The sequence below is a fragment of the Taudactylus pleione genome, unplaced genomic scaffold, assembly GCF_031769625.1.
Source record: "Taudactylus pleione unplaced genomic scaffold, aTauple2 ptg000037l, whole genome shotgun sequence".
Classification (NCBI taxonomy): domain Eukaryota; kingdom Metazoa; phylum Chordata; class Amphibia; order Anura; family Myobatrachidae; genus Taudactylus; species Taudactylus pleione.
The window spans coordinates 6,685,640-6,711,948 of record NW_028284439.1 but is presented as its reverse complement, the minus strand read 5'-3'; the positions used below and the strand labels follow the sequence as shown (position 1 = coordinate 6,711,948).

Sequence of the window (26,309 nt, the reverse complement as noted above, 5' to 3'; positions counted from 1 at the left end):
GATACAGCTTCTATTCCCCTCTCCAATTCAATAATGGTGTACAAAGTACTCACATCAGCTGTACATAAAAAGTCGCCTTGCTGCCAGGTGTATTCCGAGATTTTACGTATCATATCACCTGTGTCTTTTAAATAGGCTTTTGTAGTTTGTACAAAAGGTTGGAGATAGAAGTCTATCATAACTGAAAGATTGCTAGTTAAGCTATTGCATCCTGATATAATTGGATGGCCTGGGGGGGTGGAAGGGGTCCTTATGAATTTTCGGGAGAATATACACAGTAGGGATGGATGGATTTTTTATATTCAAAAAATCACACTCATTTTTAGAAATAGCTCCCTTCTCTAAAGCATTCATGGTCAATTCCAATAAAGCTTGACCAATTTTTATTGTTGGATCACTTTTTAACTTTTTATAGGTGATTCCATAATTTAACTGTTTATATATCTCACCTATATAGTTCTCTTTTTTCATTAGGACCACCCCTCCACCCTTATCCACAGGCTTAATAATCAGGTCTTTATCTCCTTTCAGAGATCTTAAAGCTTCAAATTCTTTTTTCTTTTAATTACATTTTCTATTAGAATTGTCTGTTTGTGCAATCTTCTCTACTTCCTGACAGACTATCCTATTAAAACAATCAATATTACTACCCTTTAAATGAGTCGGGTAGAACATAGACGGAGGTCTAAAGCTAGTTTTGCTAGGGGGTCTTTCTACTAGAGGATCTAAATCATTCTCCTTGTTCAGAAAAAAACGTTTCACCATTAACTTGCGAACAAACTTTTGGATGTCAATAAAAACATTAAAAGAATTAGGTTTATTTGACGGGGCAAATTTTAAGCCCTTAAGAAGAACATCTTTTTCACTTACTGTAAGGATTTTATCAGTAAGATTGAAGATTTTTTCCTCTAAATTAATAATTCCTCCTGGTACCTCCTTATTGAGTATCTCTTTATCTCTATTTTTCATACTCCTCTTTTTTGGTCTCCCAGCTCTTTTTCCCCTCCGTATCTTCCTTAATTTATTTAGAACTTCCTCCTTCTGGGGGTCCTGGGGTCCCACTTTAAAAAAGGTGTATTAGAGGTAGACGGACCCTCCCCTCCATCTTTTTCCAATATTGAAAATCTATTCTGAGTTTCAATATCAGGAAAATAATTATCAAACCTTCTACTTTTATTAGATTGATATTATCCATCTGACTGATACCTTCGCATATCAGATTGATATCCATCTACATCAACCCTATTCCCCACATGTTTCCTTTGATGATAATGCATTTGTTGTTTATTAATATTTGAATTCTGGAAGTGATTTGGTATTCCTATATCCACATTTTTATTTGTTATTTTATTCTTCCTCAAATGGATTTTCCTGGATGGGGTAATAGTGTTTAAATTTAATGTAGGTTTAATTGGTGATGGAGAAGGTTTTTCAATACCAGTGGTAATACTGTTTATGTCCCTTAAATACTTTTTCTTTTTCTTCTGTCTATGGGCCTGATTCAGAGCCAGACGCTATTTGCACTCGCTCGTTCAGAAAAAGGGGTCGGCTATTTAAATTGAGCGCTCGCTCTTTGCGGTCTGTTGACGCCTCTATGTCTGTGCGAGCAAACGAAACATGCGCTCGCTATTTTGTAAAGACGCCCCCTGGTCGCTCGCATCCTACGTCATCTCCGCTATTTATTTGATTAATCGAGTACATCGAAAGGCATCTGAACTGCTCGCAGTGCTTGTGGTAGGATTTTCCTACCACAGTCATGCGAACAGTTCAGGCTAAGAAACAACCAAGTGACGTGGTCGATGAAGCTGCTTTGTTAATTATGCACACCCTTAAAACGCCTGTTTTGACCGTGCACGCCTGCATTCGGATCTCCACTCCTCGTTTTCAAGCACCTTCCCCTGTTACCACCCACAAACGCCTCATCCTGTCACTCAAATTAGAAGGCACTCGCTATTTTGCGAGCGCTCGATTTCCAACCGCACTGACTGGTTGGCGCATGCGCATTACGACCCGTACGCATGCGCAGATGTGCGAACATCGCTCAGAGCGAACGAGCGGCCGCTTACGAGCGGCTCTGAATCAGGTCCTAAATTCTTTTGTATTTTTTTCCATTTTTTGTAAAAGATCAATTTTAAGTGTTTTAAATTCCTCCATCTTCCTAAATTGGTGAATTAATGTTTGCAAATTAGTTATTTCCTCATTTAATTTAGACAGATATGTCCTTCTTTCCTTAATAGTTAAATTGACCAAAGAAAACGAACAAGTGTTTAGAATTGATTGCCATTCATTCATGAACATATGATTTTATCCTGAATATTTAACTATATTTAAAACCTTTTAATATACGATCCGAAAACTTGTTTATAAAGTGCTTTTAGTGTTTGCACTTAGGGCCTGATTCAGAGCCGGACGCTCTGACCAGAGCGCTCGCTCTGAATCAGGGCCCTCCTCCTTGAAAATGGAGCGTCCTCCTGGACGCTTGTATAGCTGTGGGTGACCACCCACAGCTATAGCGAGCGTCCATGATGATGGTCGCTATGGTCAAAGACCATCGGGCTTGCGGCGAGACCCTGCGGTAGGGTCTCGCTGCCGCAAGCCCAGGAGTGATTTTGGCTCTATCAGAGCCAAAGTCACTCCCACTGACATCATTACTGATGTCAGTGGGGCCGGACTCAGACGGTAGGCGTTCCCATGGGAACGCCTCCGTCTGGCCGCCACGCCCCCAGCACGCCCACCAAAGGGGGCGTGCTGTCAGTCACCATCGACAGCACTCCCCCTTTGGTGCGAGACCCCGAGTGACGTATTTCTCGTCGCTCACCGGGTCTCGCGCATGCGCACGACGGAGCTCCCTCAACATCGGCCCGCTAGCGAGCAAACTTTGCTCGCGAACAGGTCTGAATGACCCCCTTAGTCCATTCGACAGAGACCCAAAAAAGAAACACACATAAAAAAAATTATCATCATATGTTTGCATGAAAGATCGTGCATGGAACGCACTACGGAACTTCCGGGCTTTAAAGAACGCATTTAGCCATCATGTGATTGCAGGAGAGATTGTGTGTGGAACGCATTATGGAACTTCCGGGTGGTGTGGAACGCATTCAGCTTCCGGCTTCCAGTGGAGACGGAGATAATGCGTCAAGTGAGAACAGCTGCAAGCTAGGAATATACAAGGTATATAAAGAGCAATTTGGGTGAGCCTAAACACGCTTCTGACGAAGGACAATTGTGTCCGAAACGCGTTAAGCGTGGCTCACTTCTTCTTTGGACCCCGAGTGTTCAGCAGCACTTTTATTGCCTCCCCACTTCTGGTGCACCTGACGATCCGGACCTCAGGCTCACCTTTCCCTTATACGAACTGGGACATGGGATGGTTCTTCATCTGATATTTGCTGATGCTGCTTGCCTATGGGAATTTGTTATATGCTTATAACCTACTTCATGATTGTAAGTGCAACTTGTAATTAAAGATTTTTAGTTTTAAAAGGAATCTACACTATATTTTCTTCTATTCCATGTTTCTTTGCATGCCTGGTGTTTATCTATGAGAACATAAGGGCTGGCAAGGCACTATATATTTTTCAGATCTACAGCCCGCTATTTCATATATAGAAGCTTGGAATCTGCTCTTTAAGAGAATATTGTGGATATTCATTCATTTCAATGGACTCTTCAGTACCCATCTAAGGGTGATTTAATAAATTTTTTTGGTTGATGTACATACACTGTGGTGTTAATCATATATGTAAATGTGGTAATTGGAGAGCGCTTGTGAGATTGTACATCCTTTATTTATTGCTATCGATGTTGGACATCCCTGATGATGTGGCAATGCTCTTTTTTATGGAGCTTATCTTTGCCCCTATTGCACCCCACGTGGACAGGTGTGGGCTCCTAATATAAGCAGCACCCAATAGGCAAAGGGCAATACCTGGCAGCTTCTCTAGTTATTGTTGTGCATTCTCTATCAGCATCTCCTCCTTGGTGTACTTCCCAGTAAGCAGCGTTAAAGTGAAAGCAGCTATGGCACGTCGCCAGCATCTGGCCAGTCACTTAAGTTAGTATCCTCATTTTCTATTTCCTGGAGGAGTTGTTTTTTTGGAGACTTTTTTATTTCCTTTTACTATATTACAGTCAATCTAGTGTGTGGCTGTGGGATAGCAGCCACACATTGCTTTACATCTGTTTGTATCTGGCTTGCTCTGTTGAGTCGCTTAGCATTTCCTCCTTTGGATTGTGTACTGCAGTTTTCTGTATTTTCTTGTTTTCCCTAATATCTATATATCTGGGTTTAGGAATGTGTCCAGTGATGGGCAAGGTTATTGCATGCTCAAAATCTTAGGCAAAGTTGCAGTGTGGCAGGTCAGATCCAGGTACACTCTGCAGCATGTGAGGTAGAGGGAAGTGTCCCTCATCACCTGTAGTTGCTCCTGCAGAACAAACTGAGCCTTTCTGGGTAAAAGGTCTTACTCAGGTAGTGTTTGAGCTCTCCAAACAAGTTATTAGGGACCAGGGCAGAGGATCCTCATTCGTCTTCCTCAGTCCCAGGACCCATGCGGAGCAATCTGACTACAGATCAATCGCATCCGGCTACCCTTCTTATTGCTTCTGACGAGCCAGCTTGGGCTCTGTGCAATACTCTATCAGTGCAGTGTCTGGTGCCAGTCTCATTGTCTCTAGAATGGATCTTGGGTCTGCCTCCACATCCTGGAATTAGTGCATGCTATAAGACACATTTATCACAGTGAGGAACTAGAGGTTTTGGACATGTTAGTGTTTAAAACGCAAAGGAACCAAACCCTTTTGGAATGGGAATCTCCAAATAAAATTGGGACCACTCTTAAGTATATCGTCACTGCGGAAGACACTTTGCTTATGCCTGTCCTTGCACCCATCAGGGTAACAAGGCATTGAAGCAGTTGGTGAATCAGCTGAAAGAAGGCTTTCTGTTAGACAATGCAAGAATATAAGTGCTCAAACTAATTGAGCATGTTAGGGAACCTTTGGTCTACCTGGGGGAAGCTTCCATATATGTTGGTCATGTTTGGGCATGGATTTCTGCCTCAGCTGTGATTGCAGTAGATCTTTTGGCTACAGTGGACACAGAATACAAATTTTGGAGTCTCTTTTCATGGAAGAAATTTTGTTAGGCTTGGAGGTAGTGGACAAAATTACATCCTTGGCTACAGGTGGGAAATGCTTCTATTGTCCTTGAGCAAGACAAAGTGGTAGCCACATCCTGAGGTCAGTCTACAGCATCTCATAAAGGCCAGCTAAAGGTTAAGCAGTCCTGGGCAGCTCCCAAGCCTGCAAACAAGCAAGCAGCAATACTCAGACGGGAGCTTTTCTGTTATGCTTCAGAGACAGGTGGTTTTATTCCACTATGAATGCTTGGGTGAGGAATCGTGATTAGGGGATATGTCATTAAATGTTTGAGGTCTCTCCCAAAGTGGTTCAGGTCCTTATTACCGTAAAATAGAATTTCTCATATAATGTTTGTAATACCAATAAAGTTTGCATCTCTCGTATGTTGGACATTTACTATTCAATTATTTGGCCGATTCCCTGCATATCAGCGGATCTCCCAGATAAATGTACAGTGTATTACTGTGACCAACCACTAATTGTCGATCTGTCGGACAAGCTGAAATCGTCCAGCATGTCTGAAAGATTCAATAAATAGTCTGCCGTGTCTGGCAGTGTATGCGCTTCCACGGCCGACCGCCCAACATTTTCTTTCTACCTTCACAGGGGAAAACGGGAAACTGATTTCCCCCAGGGTAGGAACACAGATATTGTGGCCATACACACTGTGACATATATCACAGTGTATGGCCACAATATCTGCTGGTTTCATCTTGTCAGATAAAATAGATAGAGTATGCGCAACAATAGGAATAAATATTAACATTTTATAAACAATTAATAGATGTATATAAAGTAATTCTCAATAATTTTTTAATCATTCATCCATTACTACCTCTCAGCAAGCACCCATATCTGTTATAGAAGCAGAAAATTGTTAGTGATCCTTGTTTAAATCCAATCAATGCAAACATGTTAAAGGATTTATTTATTTAATTTAGAAATGCTTTTCTTTAGGAGGAGCAATGGAGAATTGAGAAATTTCCTCTAGTACTTATTGCTGATAATGAATTAGAATGCGTTGAGGAAAAAACAAAGGTCTTGGCCTCCCCCCATGATGTAACATCTGTACATTCTGAAACTCATTTTCTAAATCTACTAACTGAAGCTAACGAGGACTTGCCCTTTAAGTAAGTAATGCTGTTTTATATTTATTGAAAATGTAATTAGTTTACACAGTAATGTTAATGCATATCATGATATTGTGATAACTGTCAGGGGCAAAATGCAGTATTATCTAGGGGGACGATGGGTTCTGCATATGTTCTATATTATTAGATTTCTGAATGGGAAAAAATTATATTTAATTTTATTTGTAAAGAAGATATATAAACAAACCACAGTACACACACACACACAGCCCGTTTGATTTAATCCTTTATTACACACTCACTCACACTACATACTTACCTTCTCCCTGGAGGAGGTCAGACCCCTTTTCCAGGTCAAATCCACGGTCTTCTGAAAACAAAAATATGGAAGTCCTGATCTCCACAGACATGCTATACTGTGATACGGTATACGGTATAGTGCACCAAATGACAGAACGCACGTGGGTCCCTGCACTATAGTCATGACTGGCTAGGAGTCAGACTGCTCTTAGCCAATCAGCAGGCTCTGTTATGGAAAGCATTTAGGACTTTTAGCCCTCTTTCTCAGTGCGGAATTGTGTATTTGCACGCATGTTTGCCTTGATAAATTGCAGAGTTGAAAAACAAGGAAAACTTGCATGGGAATGAAATCTCATTAACGCAAAATTCTGAGCAAATATAACCCCTAGACTTGCACCAATGAGCGTTCAGAACTTAAACCCGATCGTGCACTCTCAGAGCTGGGGCCTAGTGCCAGAGAACCCAGCCCAGAGACCTGCAAAAGTCAGTCAGAGCTGGGACCCGGTACTGCAACTGAGAAATTGACTCAACTACCTGTAATTCAGGACTGGGACTACCACCAGGACACTCAGAATGAAAATCCACCGCAAGACACAATACAGCAATGAACCAAACCTAAGAATGGGATCGGCCGGAGGCCCTGGTAGCACCCACTGGTATGATGAAACTGAGTGAAGCCATGGAGGAGTTGGTAATTGAGTGTTCTGATAACACCGGGAGTACCTGATGATATGGAGACTTGAGGTGCTGTAACTGGAGTGAGGCACTCTGGAGATGGTAGCTGGATGCACCAACATCAAAGATGCAGACTGGAATCAATGACAGAGACAGTCAGAGTGGTAGTGCTGCACCTGGAGCCAGAGACCATTCCTGGAAGTAGAAGTTATTCTCGCACTGGTTTGGACAAAGGCTCAGGTTTAAATAGTGTAGCCTATAAGATGATAGGTTGGCAGTTTTAGATGACTGGAGGTGCTGTGTCCCGATTTTAGTGGGTGAATCATGTGATCCAAGGCAAGATGGCCACGCCCATGAGCGGACAGCGGAATGGTTTGTGCGTAGTATCAGGAAGGCAGGGCACACCGAGAAGGTGACAGTTGTCAGAAGGGGCACAAAGGACCATGATATGGCAGAACTGGACCTGGTAACGGTTTATAGAACCCTGATATGTGACATAAGGATTTGTGAACCGCCTCTAGAAATACTGCCCCTGAGCTGCGCAGTAAGAGGCCAGAGTATAAACAAGCAGTAAGAGAACAGAGTGCAGCAGAGTAGTAAGAGGACATAGTACAGCTAAGTGGTAAGAGGGAGGCAGAGTAGACCTCACAGGGTTGGCAACAGAAATCTCAGGGCACTCACTACACTGATGTCTCTAGGGGCCCCACCTTCTAGCCACTACCCCCGATCTCGTACATCCCTTCCCTGCATGCATGATATGTGAAGCATGATAATGTTAACTGAAAGATAGTCTATAAATAAAGTAAAAATACACTATGACTTAACACACTGTCTCTCTGTCACTAACGATGCAGGCTGTAGTTCTTGTCTGCCGTCTCTTGCAAGGTCTTCTTGATGACAGTGCTGTGGATGCCTCAGGGGTAGGAGGGATGGTGTCTGCAGCCAGCCATCCTCAGTCCTCAGCCCCTCATCATCTTCTTCAAGTTCAGCCTCTCATCACCATCCCCAGTAGCCCCCATCACCTTTCTCCATCCCCAGTCCCAATCACCTTCCTCTGCTCCCAGCCCCTATCACCTTCTGCCCCAGCCCGATCACCTTCCTCCATTCCCAGCCACCATCACTTTCCTCAGTCCCCAGCCCCTTCATCTTTCTCTGGCCTCTTCACCTTCCTCTATACCTGGCCCCCATCACCTTCCTCCGTCCCCAGCCCCCTTCATCTTCCTCTGGCTTCTTCACATTCCTCCGTCCCCAGGCACTATAACCTTCCTTTGTGTCCTGCCCCAGTTACCTTCTGGCCCCAGTCCCCTTCACCTTCCTCCATCCTCAGGTATCATCACCTTCCTCTGTCCCCAGCCCCTGTCACCTTCTGCCCCCAGCCCCATCCCTCTGCCCCAGCCCTCTTCATCTTCCTCTGCCCCCTTCACATTCCTCCATCCCCAGGCACCATTACCTTCCTCTGCATCCAGCCTCTGTCACCTTCTGCCCCCAGTCCCCTCTATCTCCTAATGGCAGCCTCAACTCCTGACCACCGCAGCGGTAAATATGAGGCAATGTCACACCACCGCGTTGCAGAATTAAGGGTCTCGTCGGCTGTAATAATGAGTTTTCCGTCCGCAGCCCAGTTTTGTGCCCCTCTGGACCTCGAATGGTAATATTATTGAGTACAGCAGAATGGTAATATTACTGACGACAGCAGAATGGTAACATTACTGAGTACAGCAGAATGGTAAGATTACTGAGTGTAGCAGAATGGTAAGATTACTGAGTGTAGCAGAATGGTAACATTACTGAGTACAGCTGAATGGTAAGATTACTGAGTACAGCAGAATGGTAAGATTACTGAGTACAGCAGAATGGTAAGATTACTGAGTACAGCAGAATGGTAAGATTACTGAGTACAGCAGAATGGTAAGATTACTGAGTACAGCAGAGCAGTAAGATTACTGAGTATAGCAGAATGGTAAGATTTCTGAGTATAACAGAATGGTAAGATTACTGAGTACAGCAGAATGGTAAGATTACTGAGTACAGCAGAATGGTAAGATTTCTGAGTATAGCAGAATGGTAAGATTACTGAGTACAGCTGAACGGTAAGATTACTGAGTACAGCAGAATGGTAAGATTACTGAGTACAGCAGAATGGTAAGATTACTGAGTACAGCAGAATGGTAAGATTACTGAGTACAGCAGAATGGTAAGATTACCGAGTACAGCTGAACGGTAAGATTACTGAGTATAGCAGAATGGTAAGATTACTAAGTACAGCAGAATGGTAAAATACTGAGTACAGCTGAGCAGTAAGATTACTGAGTACGGCTGAACAGTAAGATTACTGAGTATAGCAGAATGGTAAAATTACTGAGTACAGCTGAGCAGTAAGATTACTGAGTATAGCAGAATGATAAGATTACTGAGTACAGCAGAATGGTAAGATTACTGAGTACATCTGAGCAGTAAGATTACTGAGTATAGCAGAATGGTAAGATTACTGAGTACAGCAGAATGGTAAGATTACTGAGTACAGCAGAATGGTAAGATTACTGAGTACAGCTGAGCAGTAAGATTACTGAGTATAGCAGAATGGTAAGATTACTGAGTATAGCAGAATGGTAAGGCTACTGAGTACAGCAGAATGGTAAGATTTCTGAGTATAGCAGAATGGTAAGATTACTGAGTATAGCAGAATGGTAAGATTACCGAGTACAGCAGAATGGTAAGATTACTGAGTACAGCAGAATGGTAAGATTACTGAGTACAGCTGAGCAGTAAGATTACTGAGTATAGCAGAATGGTAAGATTACTGAGTACAGCAGAAAGGTAAAATTACTGAGTACAGCAGAATGGTAAGATTACTGAGTACAGCTGAGCAGTAAGATTACTGAGTATAGCAGAATGGTAAGATTTCTGAGTATAGCAGAATGGTAAGATTACTGAGTACAGCAGAATGGTAAGATTACTGAGTACAGCTGAGCAGTAAGATTACTGAGTATAGCAGAATGGTAAGATTACTGAGTATAGCAGAATGGTAAGGCTACTGAGTACAGCAGAATGGTAAGATTTCTGAGTATAGCAGAATGGTAAGATTACTGAGTATAGCAGAATGGTAAGATTACCGAGTACAGCAGAATGGTAAGATTACCGAGTACAGCAGAATGGTAAGATTACTGAGTACAGCAGAATGGTAAGATTACTGAGTACAGCTGAGCAGTAAGATTACTGAGTATAGCAGAATGGTAAGATTACTGAGTACAGCAGAATGGTAAGATTACTGAGTACAGCAGAATGGTAAGATTACTGAGTACAGCTGAGCAGTAAGATTACTGAGTATAGCAGAATGGTAAGATTACTGAGTACAGCAGAATGGTAAGATTACTGAGTACAGCAGAATGGTAAGATTACTGAGTACAGCTGAGCAGTAAGATTACTGAGTATAGCAGAATGGTAAGATTACTGAGTACAGCAGAATGGTAAGATTACTGAGTACAGCTGAGCAGTAAGATTACTGAGTACAGCAGAATGGTAAGATTACTGAGTACAGCAGAATGGTAAGATTACTGAGTACAGCTGAGCAGTAAGATTACTGAGTATAGCAGAATGGTAAGATTACTGAGTACAGCAGAAAGGTAAGATTACTGAGTACAGCAGAATGGTAAGATTACTGAGTACAGCTGAGCAGTAAGATTACTGAGTATAGCAGAATGGTAAGATTACTGAGTACAGCAGAATGGTAAGATTACTGAGTACAGCAGAATGGTAAGATTTCTGAGTATAGCAGAATGGTAAGATTACTGAGTACAGCTGAACGGTAAGATTACTGAGTACAGCAGAATGGTAAGATTACTGAGTACAGCTGAACGGTAAGATTACTGAGTACAGCAGAATGGTAAAATACTGAGTACAGCAGAGCAGCAAGATTACTGAGTACAGCAGAGCAGTAAGATTACTGAGTACGGCTGAACAGTAAGATTACTGAGTACAGCAGAATGGTAAGATTACTGAGTACAGCTGAGCAGTAAGATTACTGAGTATAGCAGAATGGTAAGATTACTGAGTATAGCAGAATGGTAAGGCTACTGAGTACAGCAGAATGGTAAGATTTCTGAGTATAGCAGAATGATAAGATTACTGAGTACAGCAGAATGGTAAGATTACTGAGTACAGCTGAGCAGTAAGATTACTGAGTATAGCAGAATGGTAAGATTACTGAGTACAGCAGAATGGTAAGATTACTGAGTACAGCAGAATGGTAAGATTACTGAGTACAGCAGAATGGTAAGATTACTGAGTACAGCAGAATGGTAAGATTACTGAGTACAGCAGAATGGTAAGATTACTGAGTACAGCTGAACGGTAAGATTACTGAGTACAGCAGAATGGTAAGATTACTGAGTACAGCTGAACGGTAAGATTACTGAGTACAGCAGAATGGTAAAATACTGAGTACAGCAGAGCAGTAAGATTACTGAGTACGGCTGAACAGTAAGATTACTGAGTATAGCAGAATGGTAACATTACTGAGTACAGCTGAGCAGTAAGATTACTGAGTATAGCAGAATGATAAGATTACTGAGTATAGCAGAATGGTAAGATTACTGAGTATAGCAGAATGGTAAGGCTACTGAGTATAGCAGAATGGTAAGATTACTGAGTACAGCAGAATGGTAAGATTACTGAGTATAGCAGAACGGTAAGATTACTGAGTACAGCAGAACGGTAAGATTACTGAGTATAGCAGAATGGTAAGATTACTGAGTACAGCAGAATGGTAAAATTACTGAGTATAGCAGAATGGTAAGATTACCGAGTACAGCAGAATGGTAAGATTACTGAGTACAGCAGAATGGTAAGATTACTGAGTACAGCTGAGCAGTAAGATTACTGAGTATAGCAGAATGGTAAGATTACTGAGTACAGCAGAATGGTAAGATTACTGAGTATAGCAGAATGGTAAGATTACTGAGTACAGCTGAACGGTAAAATTACTGAGTACAGCTGAACAGTAAGATTACTGAGTATAGCAGAATGGTAAGATTACTGAGTACAGCTGAGCAGTAAGATTACTGAGTATAGCAGAATGATAAGATTACTGAGTATAGCAGAATGGTAAGATTACTGAGTATAGCAGAATGGTAAGGCTACTGAGTATAGCAGAATGGTAAGATTACTGAGTACAACAGAATGGTAAGATTACTGAGTATAGCAGAACGGTAAGATTACTGAGTACAGCAGAACGGTAAGATTACTGAGTATAGCAGAATGGTAAGATTACTGAGTACAGCAGAATGGTAAGATTACTGAGTATAGCAGAATGGTAAGATTACCGAGTACAGCAGAATGGTAAGATTACTGAGTACAGCAGAATGGTAAGATTACTGAGTACAGCTGAGCAGTAAGATTACTGAGTATAGCAGAATGGTAAGATTACTGAGTACAGCAGAATGGTAAGATTACTGAGTATAGCAGAATGGTAAGATTACTGAGTACAGCTGAACGGTAAGATTACTGAGTACAGCTGAACAGTAAGATTACTGAGTATAGCAGAATGGTAAGATTACTGAGTACAGCTGAGCAGTAAGATTACTGAGTATAGCAGAATGATAAGATTACTGAGTATAGCAGAATGGTAAGATTACTGAGTATAGCAGAATGGTAAGGCTACTGAGTATAGCAGAATGGTAAGATTACTGAGTACAACAGAATGGTAAGATTACTGAGTATAGCAGAATGGTAAGATTACTGAGTACAGCAGAACGGTAAGATTACTGAGTATAGCAGAATGGTAAGATTACTGAGTACAGCAGAATGGTAAGATTACTGAGTATAGCAGAATGGTAAGATTACCGAGTACAGCAGAATGGTAAGATTACTGAGTACAGCAGAATGGTAAGATTACTGAGTACAGCTGAGCAGTAAGATTACTGAGTATAGCAGAATGGTAAGATTACTGAGTACAGCAGAATGGTAAGATTTCTGAGTATAGCAGAATGGTAAGATTACTGAGTACAGCAGAATGGTAAGATTACTGAGTACAGCTGAGCAGTAAGATTACTGAGTACAGCAGAATGGTAACATTACTGAATACGGCTGAATGGTAAGATTACTGAGTATAGCAGAATGGTAAGATTACTGAGTATAGCAGAATGGTAAGATTACTGAGTACAGCAGAATGGTAAAATACTGAGTACAGCTGAGCAGTAAGATTACTGAGTACGGCTCAGCAGTAAGATTACTGAGTATAGCAGAATGGTAAGATACTGAGTACCGCTGAGCTATAAAAGGACAGAGTATAGTTTAGCATTAAGAGGAGGAAATTACAGGTGAGATGTAAAGTATTTATATTTTTGTAATCCATAAAATGAATGTTTAGTTAAATTTTTGCCTTGATGAGTGCAATATTTTACATTGTTTTCTATTTTTGACCTAACTTGATTTTGTGCTACACTGCAGGCAAATAAACACTATACACATTTACTTACTTCCTAATCTTTTCATTAATTTAGATACAGTCCATGGGAAAACACAATCTTAGGTAGAAAATACAGAGAAAATGGAATGAAAGAAAAATTGCATTCAAACTTCATTGGGGATTCAGTCCAAAATGCAATTGGTAAGTGTACCGCCAGTGACTTTTTTGTTGTTGTTGATCCATATTAAATTTATGACATTTCACTGTAACACTGACGGTCATAAATAAAATATTACCAGTCACAATGCTACTTAAAGAAGTTTTTGATTTGGGCTTTTAAAATGATATAAAATACTGCCTCCAAGCATAGTAAGAAAACTATGAAGATTACATACTTTCTGAATTCTCAGGTTATATCATTTTAAAAATATTTTAACACTCTAAACTTAAAACTTTAGTCTATTAATCTGTTAACTTTTACAGAGGTGAAAGTGGAAAAAAACCTCTGAGAAAGTGTTGTTGATTTGACAGTGATTTATGCTAGTAGTTGGTAATGGTAGACTGGGATCGTTCATGCAGACACCATTATCAGTCTTACATCACTTTGCAATTCCTTACCAAATCCAAAACTTTGAAGCAGAAGTTAAATTGCTCACATAGACTGCAGGAGTTAGCAAATCTAACTATTGAGAAGAGCAATGATCCATTTAAATATGAATTAAAAATCAGTTGATGGAAATGACATTACACTGCGCAATTATGTTTATCCTTTATGCGTTACCTAGCAAAATTCTGTACACTACATCAAGTATATATATAATATGTGTCAATATGCAATGGTAATAGGTTGGAAACGGTACTACTTCCAAGCACCACAAATATGTAAACATTGTATTTATTTGAGATATACATTACATACATATACATACTTTATGCTGAATTATACTGGCCTGCTGCCCTCTGCACTCTTCAAGCACGCACTTTGCACAGAACCCACCCGGACTGCATATACCATATCTATCAATTTATGGTATTAATATTGATGTCTATGTGGCATGCAGTAAGGGCATATGGGGTGATATGAGTGGCTTTTGGGGGCTTTAGGGAAGTCTGCGATGGCATATGAGGGGAATGTGGGGAAGTCTGAATGGCATAAGGAGCTGGGGGAATTTTGCAAACATGTTTGATCTGAAGTCTTGTGGGGGTGGGTTGGACATGTAGGAGCATGGGGTAAATTTTAGATAAGTACTGTAATTTGTGGGGGCCAATGTCATTTTGAAGTTGTTTTTTTCACTCCTGAAATGAAGGAACATTTGGCCATTGTAGTGTATCAGGTTGCCCATCACCAGCATGTATTGTACCAAAATCATTTACACTTGTTAGTATTGCTTTGTTAGGTAATGCAATTAATAGTATTTTTGTGTGTATGAATGGCCAATGCTATTCAAGTTTAGAGGGACAAAGTGATATAGTAATAAATAACTGAGCCCAAGAAATGCAATGGTAAAACTAAGTTCCAGGGCAGAGCATTTTGTTGTGGGTCATGTTGGATGGTCTTCAATTTCATGTGACAGTGATTTTTTTTTAATGTATTTATAAGATCTGTGTGTAGATTTCAGTCACTCTTCTGTGGTAAACTGTATCCATTTACATGTGACATTACAAACATGATTGTACCACTGAGAGACATGCCTATCCATTTAATCATATTCCTGCTCAATATTTCTGCAATATTTGGTCTGTACTTTATATACACTGTGTAATCATTAGGTGAGTAACTAATATACGTATATATCTTTTGTATGGCAGCATAATGTTCTAGGTTACACATTTGCTGTAGTAATTAACATGGAAATTGGGAAAATGTAAGAAGTAAGTGAAAGGATTATTCTCTCTGTCTCATTGCAGGTACCTTTAGCTTGTTAAATATAGGTTCTTTGCAGGATACAGATGAAATAAGCAAGCCTGATTTTGTGGTAAATCCTGACAAGTACTTTGGGGAGAAGATAGAATATAAAACATCTAACATTGTAGAAATGCCTACATTCACAGAAAGTAAGTAATCATACATTGGTTGTAAGATAATGTACCATACAAGTACATTATCTCGTATTATGGGAGAAATGTCAGAAATATTCAAAAGAGGACAAGTTGAGAAATTGATCATAGCAACCAATCAGCTTCTAGCTTTCATTTATCTAGTTCATAATATAAAATGATAGGTAAAATCTGATTGGTTGCTATAGGAAACTTCTCAACATAACCTCTTTAGAAAGTTTGATATATGTCCCACAGTGTACCTTATGTGACCTTGTAAAATGAAAGCTGCTGATTTTCAGGTAAGAAGTAATGTGCATGGATTGGAATTAGTGAACTTAACATTGATCATGAACTACTAGGAAATGTTGGGATGGGGGTGCCCTTTTTCCTCACACACTCTAGTACTCTGTGACCTTACTTACCTGTTCCCCAAGCACACAATGCATAGTTTCCCATATACTTACATATTTATAATTAGCATGTGACCTGTTGCATCTAGAGATGTGCGCCGACCTCCGTGTTTTGGTTTTGGATCTGGAATTGGTTTGGCCAAAACCACCCCTTGCGTGTTTTGGATCTGTATTTTTTTTTAAAAATCATAAAAACAGCTAAAATCAAATAATATGGGCCTGTTTTTCCGACTGTCTAATCCCTTCAAGGGTCTAATGACAGACGTCGAAATCCCAACGCCTGTGATTTTACCTACCCCGGGAGCCCGATGCCTGGCATCCCAGTTGAAGGAAAGCCAGGCGCGGACAGCTGCGCGGGGGAGGGGGGCTAGGTTAGGGGCTCCGGGGGGGACTTAGTATTAGGCAGCCCCCCCGGGAGGGTTAGGGTTAGGCTAGGGGAAGGAAGGGTTTAGGGTTAGACACCCCCGGGGGAGGAGGTTAGGGTTAGGTACACCCCTGGGAGACTTAGGTTTAGGCTGTGGGGAAGGGAGGGTTAGGTTTCGGCACTTAGAGGTGGGTTAGGCACTTGGGGGGGAGGTTAGTGTTAGGCACCCCTAAAGGAGGGTTAGGGTAGGGAATTAGGTTAGCGGTACTTACCTTAATTAGCAGTTGGGATCTTCACCCCTGCCGGGCTTCCGCTGTCGGGATTTGAACCGCCGGCAATACTGATTCCATTTTGACCACCTCACAGCTCACAATATTGATTTTTTTCATCTAGTTTGGACCAAAAGGTTGCATCTAGCTAGCTGGCTGACTAAGCTAAGCGACAGCAGTGGGTGGCACTAATGTGTGGCAGTTCAGCTTCGAACATGGTACAGAGTGGCATTGCAGTGGTAGACAGGATGGCAGTTTAATAAACTATACGACCCCTAGGGATTTTAAAAACCAAGAATGTTTTCCTTAACCACGTCAGAGGCCCAACGGAGTTGGAATATGTTTATGGACTGAAGACAGGGAAAGGACGGAAGGATTGATTCGTTTTAATTTATTTTATTTAATGTTTTGATTCTTAAAAAAATGTATGAGGGAGGATCAATCTAGGATCAAGTTCTTCAGTTCCTAAAAGACATCTTTGATCTGGAGGAGGTTTTCACATTTTTTATACATCTAATAAAAAAAATGAGGTGGCCTTGCTTGTGGAGGTGCTGCTAGAACATACTGTAAACAGACGTTTACTAGTTTGTACTCAGGGAGGTTGTTAGAGATAATGGAACCAAGACTTGCTGTTTACTTCAGAGGAAAGCAGCCTGTAGTTCTCCGGCTGAATTATAACTCCCAGCATCTGTGATGTTTGCTGGGCCTACTGGAAGTTATATGTCAACAACAGGTGGCGTGCTTCAGGTTACCTCAGCATGCTTTACATGTATTTGCACTTTATTGCACACATCCTGGCAGGAAGATGCTCTGTGCTGCTGCTCATATTTGCCTACCCCATCAATTTGGTGGTTCAGAATTTTCTTTAAAAAAATGAAAGGGGCATGCAGGAGATGCTGTCTGTGGCCATTACCATTTCTGGACATTCATAAACCATAAAATAAAAAATGTCAGGCAGCAATGCCCCAAATAGCACATAATGCAAAGAAGAGAGGTGTGAGATGGAATTGTCCTTGGGCCCTCCAACACACCCTTATGTTGTATATATGAAACAGGACATTCACAGTTTAACAAACCAATCACTTCAGTGACAGGGACTGCCACTTGTGGCTGAAATGATTGGTTTGTTTGGACCCCCCACAAAACAAGCTGCCAATGTGCAGTGGACATTGGTGGCAAGGAATGGGTATGATATCCCCCCCAAGTGCCTAACCCTAATCTCCCCTCTAAGTGCCTAACCCTAACCACCCCCTTCCCCGCTGCCTAAACCTAAGTCCCCCGGGGGGGTGCCTAACCCTAAGTCCCCACGGGGGTGCCTAACCCTCCCTCACCCTAGCCTAACCCTAACCCTCCCGGGGGGGTGCCTAACCCTAAGTCCCCCCTGGGAGCCCTAAACCTAACCCTCCCCCCCCGCGGCTGTCCGCTTGCGGCGCCCGGCATCACTACGATCTTGATGCCGGGCGCTGGTCTCCCGGCGTCGGGGAAATGCGGGCGTCTACATCTAGACGGCCGGCATTTTACCCATGCCGGGATAAGACAGTCTGGAAGCCGGCTGCCGGTATTTAGGCAGTCAGCTTCCCGATTGCTTCCCAGTGGCAATGATCCCATACACAAACTAGCTTTACAACATAGGTAAGATCAGATATTGTCATCATAATCCCCATCGTGGAAAGAATCCTCTTCTTCACACAATATTAATTCATCCCTGCTGGAATCCACCATTACAGGTGCGTCTGTATTTTTTTTTTACTTAATTGCTGGTAAAGGTCTTCCTCATGGAGTTTGTAATTCATTTTGATGAGCATCATCTTTTCCATGCCGATCACTGACAAGGTTCCCGTCTGCGCTGAAAACTGTTTCAGAGTACACACTGGGGGGTGGGCAACTTAAGTAAAACAAAACCAGTTTGTGTAAGGGACTCCATATTGCCTCTTTTTCCTGCCATTAGTGAAACGAACTGTCTGACATGCCTATTTGGATGCTATCCCTAAAATAATCATCCATCATTCTCTGACTGGTGACCATATCAGACAAAGTCACGGTAGACATGTCACTGATTGTAGACAGTTATTTCAGACCCAACCACATGTCATTAGGTTTTGATGACTGATCTGTATCACCACCAGCAGTGGGTCTCTTAGGAAAATTTAGTTTTTTTCCTGACAGTCACAGAAACTGAAGGAGGCGATGTTGATCTTGAGCTGACAGTTTTTTCACCAACAGCTCTTTGTATCTTTTCAGATTTTTGTCCGTCGGAAAGAAAGACACAAGGTATGACTTAAACCTAGGATTAAGTATGGTTGCCACAATATAGTGATCTGATTTCAAGAGATTGATGACCCTTGGATTCTGGCGAAGCAAATGAAGGGCTTGATCTACAAGTCTGACATACTAAGCAGAATCACTCTGTTTCAGCTCCTCCTTCAGTTTCTCCAGCTGCCATTGAAAAAGTCTGATTAGGGGAATGACCTGACTCAAGCTGGCAGTGTCTGTAGTCACTTCACATGTTGCAAGTTCAAAGGGTTTGAGAACCTTGCACAACACAGGTGCATTCCCGCTCCTTTCCCTATGTCATAGGCCATTGTGTAGCCTTGGATGGCCTTTTGCTGCTCCTCCATCCACTAAAGCATATAGAGAGTAAAATTCCACCTAGTTACTACCTCTTGCTTCAGCTGATGGCAGGGCAAGTTCAGAAGTATTTGCTGGTGATGCAATCTTCGAACACAATTGCTGAATGTTGAAAATGTTTCGAAATCTTTCGGGCCACCAAGAGCATCTCCCACATGCCCGTCATTTTTAAAAAAATGTTGCACCACCAAATTAATTGTGTGAACAAAATTTGCCGAGATGTAATGCTCGCACAATATTAGTGGCATTGTCATAAATCACAAATCCGAGGAGATTCCAAGTGGGGTAAGCCATTTTGCACTGATTTCCCTGAGTTTTTCTAAGAGGTTCTCAGCGGTATGCCTCTTAGTGAATCTGGTGATATACAGAGTAGCCTGCCTCTGAATGAGCTGGTATTTGTTAGATGCTGCTGCTGTCTGCACTGTTGGAGGCAACACACCTACCCAGTGGGCTGTCACAGTCATGTAATGTTTTAGTTTGCCCATATCTGTGGTTAAGTGGACAGTGGGTACAATGGCATTTTGGAGGACACTATGAAGGTTTTTATTTAATATCCTTGTACAGACTGGGAATTGCTATTCTAGTGAAGTGGAGTCTAGAAGGGACATGGTAGCGGGGACACAGGACCTCAATTAACTGTCTAAAACCCACTGCATTAATAGCGGATACTGGACGCACATTTAATACCAGCATAGCTGTTATGGCTTCAGTAATCCGCTGTGCAATTGGGTGTCTGCTATCATACTTGTTCCCCATTGCAAAGGATTGTTTGACAGTCAATTGTTTTGTTAAACTACTAAAAGTAGTCATCTTCCTGGTCCCCTTCTGGGATGAAGATCCACTCACAGCACCAGCAACAGTCGTAGCACTCAAGTATCCTTCTGAGGAATCACGGATAGGAGAGGTCAGTCATTCTTATGAAATTGGATGCAGGACTACTTCCGATCATGTTTGAGGATGTTGATACAGGTGTTGGTGGTGGATTTTGCAGGCACTTAGATCTAACAGATCGAAGGGAGCAGCTAGGTGACACTGGACTGATTGTTACTTTTTTTTAGCCAAAGTTTCTGAATTTTAAAAACACTTTTGAATTTGATGAATGTGCTGCAAGTGACGTAACAGGGAGGAGATTCTCCTCACTCTTGCTTGGCAAACTTTACAGATGGCTTGACAACTTTTGTCCGGATTTGGGTGGAAATAATTCCACACATGAGAAGTGGATTTGTTTTTGTCTTTTATTCCGGCATGACAACAATGGCCTTTTTCCTACCATGGGCAACAACTGTTGCCTGATTTACACAAACAACATCCTCAGCATCAACATCCTCATCATCATCAACATCCTTGTTAGAGCCAACTACAGAAATATACTCCTCATTCTCCTGGTGCAATTTCACAGAAGCATCCTTGATTTCTTTGTCAGCATGTTGACTTGTGCTGCTCATCCCCACATTTGCAGAGGGCACACAAATGGTGGAAGGAGGATAACCTTCAAGTACAGTATTAGAAAGGTCAGGCTTACACATGGCAACCGTGGACACACTTGGACTCTCCTCAGGGATCTGTGAGTTTTCTGAGCACACAGTTGGTTCATGTGCCTTCGCGATTTTCATTTTTTTCACACTTCTACAGGGAGAAGGGCTTACATCATCAAAAGATGCAGAACCAGCAGTCATAAATAAAGGCCAAGGCCTTATCCTTTCCTTGCCACCTTGTGTAGTAAATGGCATATTGCCAATTTTTTGTTTCTCTGCAGCTAACTTAGGAGCTGATTCAGATCCGTTCGCTCGATGCGATCGCTCGCACGGTGTGTATGCAAATTGCGTAGCCAGTGCAATCACACAGCAATGCATTAGCATGCACAGTATTTCTTAGAGAGCAATCACATAGTGTATGCAGACACCCACCTGCCTGTCTTAAGACGGCCACTTGTGCACATCATGTCCAGGAAGTGTTTGCAACCTTCAGTACATCGGGTAAAATCGGATGTGATCGCAGTGTTTGAGGTTGACCATACCCCACCGCAAGCGCTGCGAGCACTTCAGTGTAAAAACATGCTAGGTGACGTGTACTATGATGCTGTCTTTTAATTATGCACACCTCTAAAACACCGTTGAGATGCTCAGGCACGCCAGGGTTTGCTACTCCACTCCCTCATTTTTAATGGCCAGTCCCTGTTACCGCCTACATATGGCTTCCCTGTCACTCACTCTGCTGGGCTGTCTTTGCACAGTGAGCGAACACATTGTGAACTTTCTCTAAGGTATGCGCATGCGCACTGTGATGCATATGCATGTGCACAATGCATACACACTGCATTCCATCGGCAGCAGCAAGAGTTCTTAGCGAGTGGGTCTGAATGAGCTCCTTAGCTTTTAATTTTTTTTTCTTTAACACTGTAAAACATTGCTTGTTTAATTTTAGATGCCCTGACTTAAGCCCTGTATGCCCTTGGGCATCGGCTTTAGTAGATGATGTAGATGGACTAGTATTGTCATGACTGGTGGCACTGGCAGCAGCTCCAGCACTAGTATGTGGTTCCTGCTCTCCTCTCAACTGATCGTTCTCCATATCAACAAATACGAATGAAGTGGGGTACAGCACACACGTCAATTTGTTTAAATTTTAAATATTATACAGTGGTATCAATGAAATACAGTGTCACAATATTTTTTACGAATACACTGCGTTTCCATTAACAGTGTCAATATTTTTTTACAAGTACACTGCCTTTTTCACTTACAATATCACAATATTTTTTATGAATACACTGCGTTTCCACTAACAGTGTCAATATTTTTTACATACACAGAGTTTTCCACTTACAGTGTCAAAATATTTCTTACGAATACACTGCGTTTTCCACTTAGTGCCACAATATTTTTTATGAATACACTGCTTTTCCACTAACAGTGTCAATATTTTTTACGAACACACACTGCGTTTCCACTAACAGTGTCAATATTTATTACAAATACACTGTTTTTCACTTAGTGTTACAATATTTTTTACGAATACTGTTTTCCACTTACAGTGTCACAATATTTCTTATACACTGCACTACCAATTACAGTGTCACAAACAATACGTGTATGAATATTACATTGCGGTCTGACAGGCAGCATCACAGTAAAAAAAAATAATAATATAGTACATTGGGGTACAGCACAAAAAAAATATATCTTATTTTTTTATTAAGTATATTATTAGCTTTTATTTTGTTATACACTGGGCACCCTTGGATGGCAGAATACCCCTGGTTGGACACAGTAGCCCCTGCCCCTGGATGGACACACAGAAACCCCTGGATGGGCACAGCAGCCCCTGACCTGGATGGACACAGAAACCCCTGGATGGGCACAGCAGCCCCTGACCTGGATGGACACAGCAGCCCCTGCCCTGGATGGACACAACTCCTGGATGGACACAGCAGCCACTGCCCCTTGATTGACACAGCAGCCACTGCACCTGGATGGACAGAGCAACCCCTGGATGGACACAGCACACCCTGGATGGACACAGCAGACCCTGGCTAGACACAGAAGCCCCTGCCCTTGATGAACAGCAGCCCCTGGATGGACACAGCAGCCACTGCCTCTTGATGGACACAGCAACCCCACCCCTGGATGGACACAGCAGCCCCTGCACAGATACAGCAGTTCTTGGATGGACACAGCACATCCGTTGACTACACTCTTCACACCTGGAGTGAAAATGGCGCAGATCATGGGGACTTTTATATAATCCAAACCTCGCGAGAATCCGACAGCGGGAGGATGATGTTTTGCCTTGCTTTAAGATCCGAGTCAGGCGGGAAAACTCGAGCAGGACTTGCAGCACAGCTACATTTTATGCAATGCTTCTGTATTACACATGGCACCACTTTTCTTTAAGAACGAAGGATTTTGGCTATATCTACATTAGTACATAGAGCTCAATGTTAATAGAATGTTGTGTAGAGCTTTCCATTACTTTTCAGAACTACAGATTTTCTGGGTGATTCTGCGTCGCATCTTTTAAAACGAACGCATCTGCCGACTTCCACACGACTGTGCATGCGTCTGAATTGTAAACCATGATGTGCGCATGCACCACACCATTCGACCAAAGTCGCAAGTATTCGCGGACGTATCGTAATGGAGACTAACGATAAGTAGGCGTTTCTGGGCGGCGAGTATCAAGATGAACAAAATGGCTGATTCTGATGGGAGTATTGTGTATATGATTCACGACTTCTGTGCTTCAGTTAGGTGTTCGGACGCAGTTGGGATGCCTTTTTCTGATGGTTCTTTTGTACCCAGCTTGGGGCTGGTGCAAGCCCAGATACTAATGATGATGGATGCAATAAAACAGTGGGAGGTGCAAGCGGGATGCAGGAAATCCTATTTAATACGCACATAGATGGATAGATAGCTAATTAGCTATATTGGCATATCTTAGTCCATAGGCTGCCGCAATAGGCGCACAATCTGCCACACTAATAGCAAGTAAATCTACAATTTGGTATTAGAGATGAGCAGTTCAATTTCTCTTAAAAAAAAACAAACACACCCGAACTTAGGGGCTCCGCGTTGAATCGAGTCCCAGTTTGGAATCCCTTTGGGGTTCAGAGTAAAACAGAGTCCTGACTCGGGTCTTCTCACAATTCTGAATTTTGATTTAAAAACCAGATCTCTAGTGTATTGAATTGCATTTAAGTCCTGCCCTCGTGATATCAGATGCTGTAAATGAATGTTCACGATGTTAATAATACTAAAAGAACAAAAACAGGTACAAATTACATTATTTTTGCTGTTTTTATAAATTTTTAAAGAAATAAAAAAACCGAATGAGGATGGTTTTGCCATAACCAAAACACGATGATGATTTAGGACCAAAACCAAAACAAAGATGCCTGAGTACATCTCTAGTTTTAGTATACAGTATATAAAAGACTGTCTGTTACTGAGATGAAAAATATACCTAAGATAACTGGAGTGTTTATACATTGGTAAATAAGGCCACCATTCTCTATTCCAGTCCTCTGTAGCAGTTTGTCAGTGTCACTTCTGACCCACTTGAAGATAAAAAACACTGATCATTATTTTATATTTCAAATACTAATTTCTCATGTACCTGTCCCTAAAACGTAGTAAAGGGCATATATTTGGGCCAGAATAATATATGTGAATAAAAGTATATTAATTCCTCAGCATTATCAAACAAAATGTATATCTATATTTAAATCAATAAAAATAAATTCACATTAAAATGCTATTAACAAATATGTGAGCAGTACATTTTATTTCATCTACAAGAGTCATTATTAATATTATTTTAATTAAAGTGCAGGTGTCACCAAAACTCAGCCATTTTTATTAGCAGAGTAAGTGGTGATAGCATACTGAGTGACATAACCTCTAAGGGGCCTTTTAATAAGAAATGTGAGCGGAAGTGCTGGGAACAATCGTCCTCCAGACAGAAAGGTACACCAGGGTATAATGCACTTTGGCCAAGGTATATGTAGTGTTAAATATGTAATGCAGTTGTGGGTGCTAGTGGAAGATTTAGGGGTCTATTTTCTAAGCAGTGTTAGGAGACAGAGTGAAAAGTGATAAGGTGTCAGCCAATCAGCTCCCAACTGTCATCTCACAGGTTGTGTTTGAAAAATGACAGTTGGGAGCTGATTGGCTGGCACCTTATCACTTTTTTTTATCACTTTTCACTCTGTCTCCTAACACTGCTTAGTAAATAGACCCCTTAATGAATTTGGTAGAATAACAAGTAGCATATGAGACAAGGATACCACAAGTTTTACAGCGTTATGCAGGATATATGAGTAATGTTTGCCTGGAGCTTAGGCTGTTGTTGTAGTGCGCCTGAAGTGATTGTGGTAAATATAATGTCGGATGGTAGCACTGGTGCCCTATACACTAATAGTGGTGATACATTGTACTTTCTTTTTGGTATTGCGGCTCTGTATGCTGTGAATATCCTATGTCCGTCCATCCTTATGGAATGCCAGAGAGTAAAAACGGGTGTGCCGTGCATGCACAGAGACACATGTCAGAGGTCAGACCTGTCTGACTCCGGCGAGTCCTAGTCACCACCGAGTCAGCCGATCTTGTCAGCTTCTGACCAGTTTGGTTTCAACCAGATTGTTTTATACTTTGATCTTACTTGACACTTTCAAAATAAACATGTCAGTTTCATGAAGTAACACCTGCTACTCATAGATTCAAGCGCCATTGGTCCACACATGTCTAGCTCCAATGGCACTTGTGCTCTGTATACAAACTAAAGGCTCATACACACGGGATGATGTGCTGTATGAACGATATTGGTGAAAGATTTCCCTTGAACTTTCTGTAGTGCAATACAAACGATATTGGGTGTACACACTGATATCTTTCAGTGAAATCATCCTGTCACATCTCTGAACAGGCAATTCTTGATGATATTGTCAGATTGGCTTGCATGTACGGATAGCAAAAGACATTGTTAACGACCCGCATCGTTGGTCGTTCACTGCATACACACTGAACAATATGAACGATATATTGTTGAACGATATCGTTATCGTCCATATCATTCATAAGAATCGTCTAGTGTGTATGCGGCTTTAGGAAAGGTGCAACGTGTTTGTTTTCTCTCACATAGCTCTCACATGTTGGTCTTTCAAGACTGTCCTTTAACTTCCCAGTCACCATACCACTCTGGAGCCTTTGTATGTTGGGAAAAAAAGGTTTATTTTGGCAAATCCGCACAGAGGACCAACAGAGGGATATAAGAAAAATATATCAATAAATGTATTGTGAATCTCAGTCTGTATCTCCTAAAACTGACATGTTAGTAACTCAAATTTTCAGGAAATATTTCTATCCTACTCTTATGACGTATAACAATAGTCATGTTGGTTGGTTAGTCAGTGGTGCTCCCCTGGGTCTCGTGTTACCAATAATGTACTCAAAAAGGGTGAGGGGGGGAGGGGAGGTCCCTGTG

General features: G+C 41.6%; 1 protein-coding gene across 2 annotated transcripts in view; it reads left to right on the top strand.

Moving 5' to 3' along the window:
* WDR49 (WD repeat domain 49) overlaps window positions 1–26,309 on the top strand; it is a 210,970-nt gene that overhangs the window by 173,354 nt on the left and 11,307 nt on the right. For both annotated transcript variants that reach the window (XM_088452316.1, XM_088452315.1), the window contains 3 exons: window positions 6,103–6,275; window positions 13,712–13,818; window positions 15,526–15,672. In XM_088452316.1, the coding sequence (XP_088308442.1) occupies window positions 6,103–6,275; window positions 13,712–13,818; window positions 15,526–15,672 (427 nt within the window). The remainder of the gene's footprint in view (window positions 1–6,102; window positions 6,276–13,711; window positions 13,819–15,525; window positions 15,673–26,309) is intronic.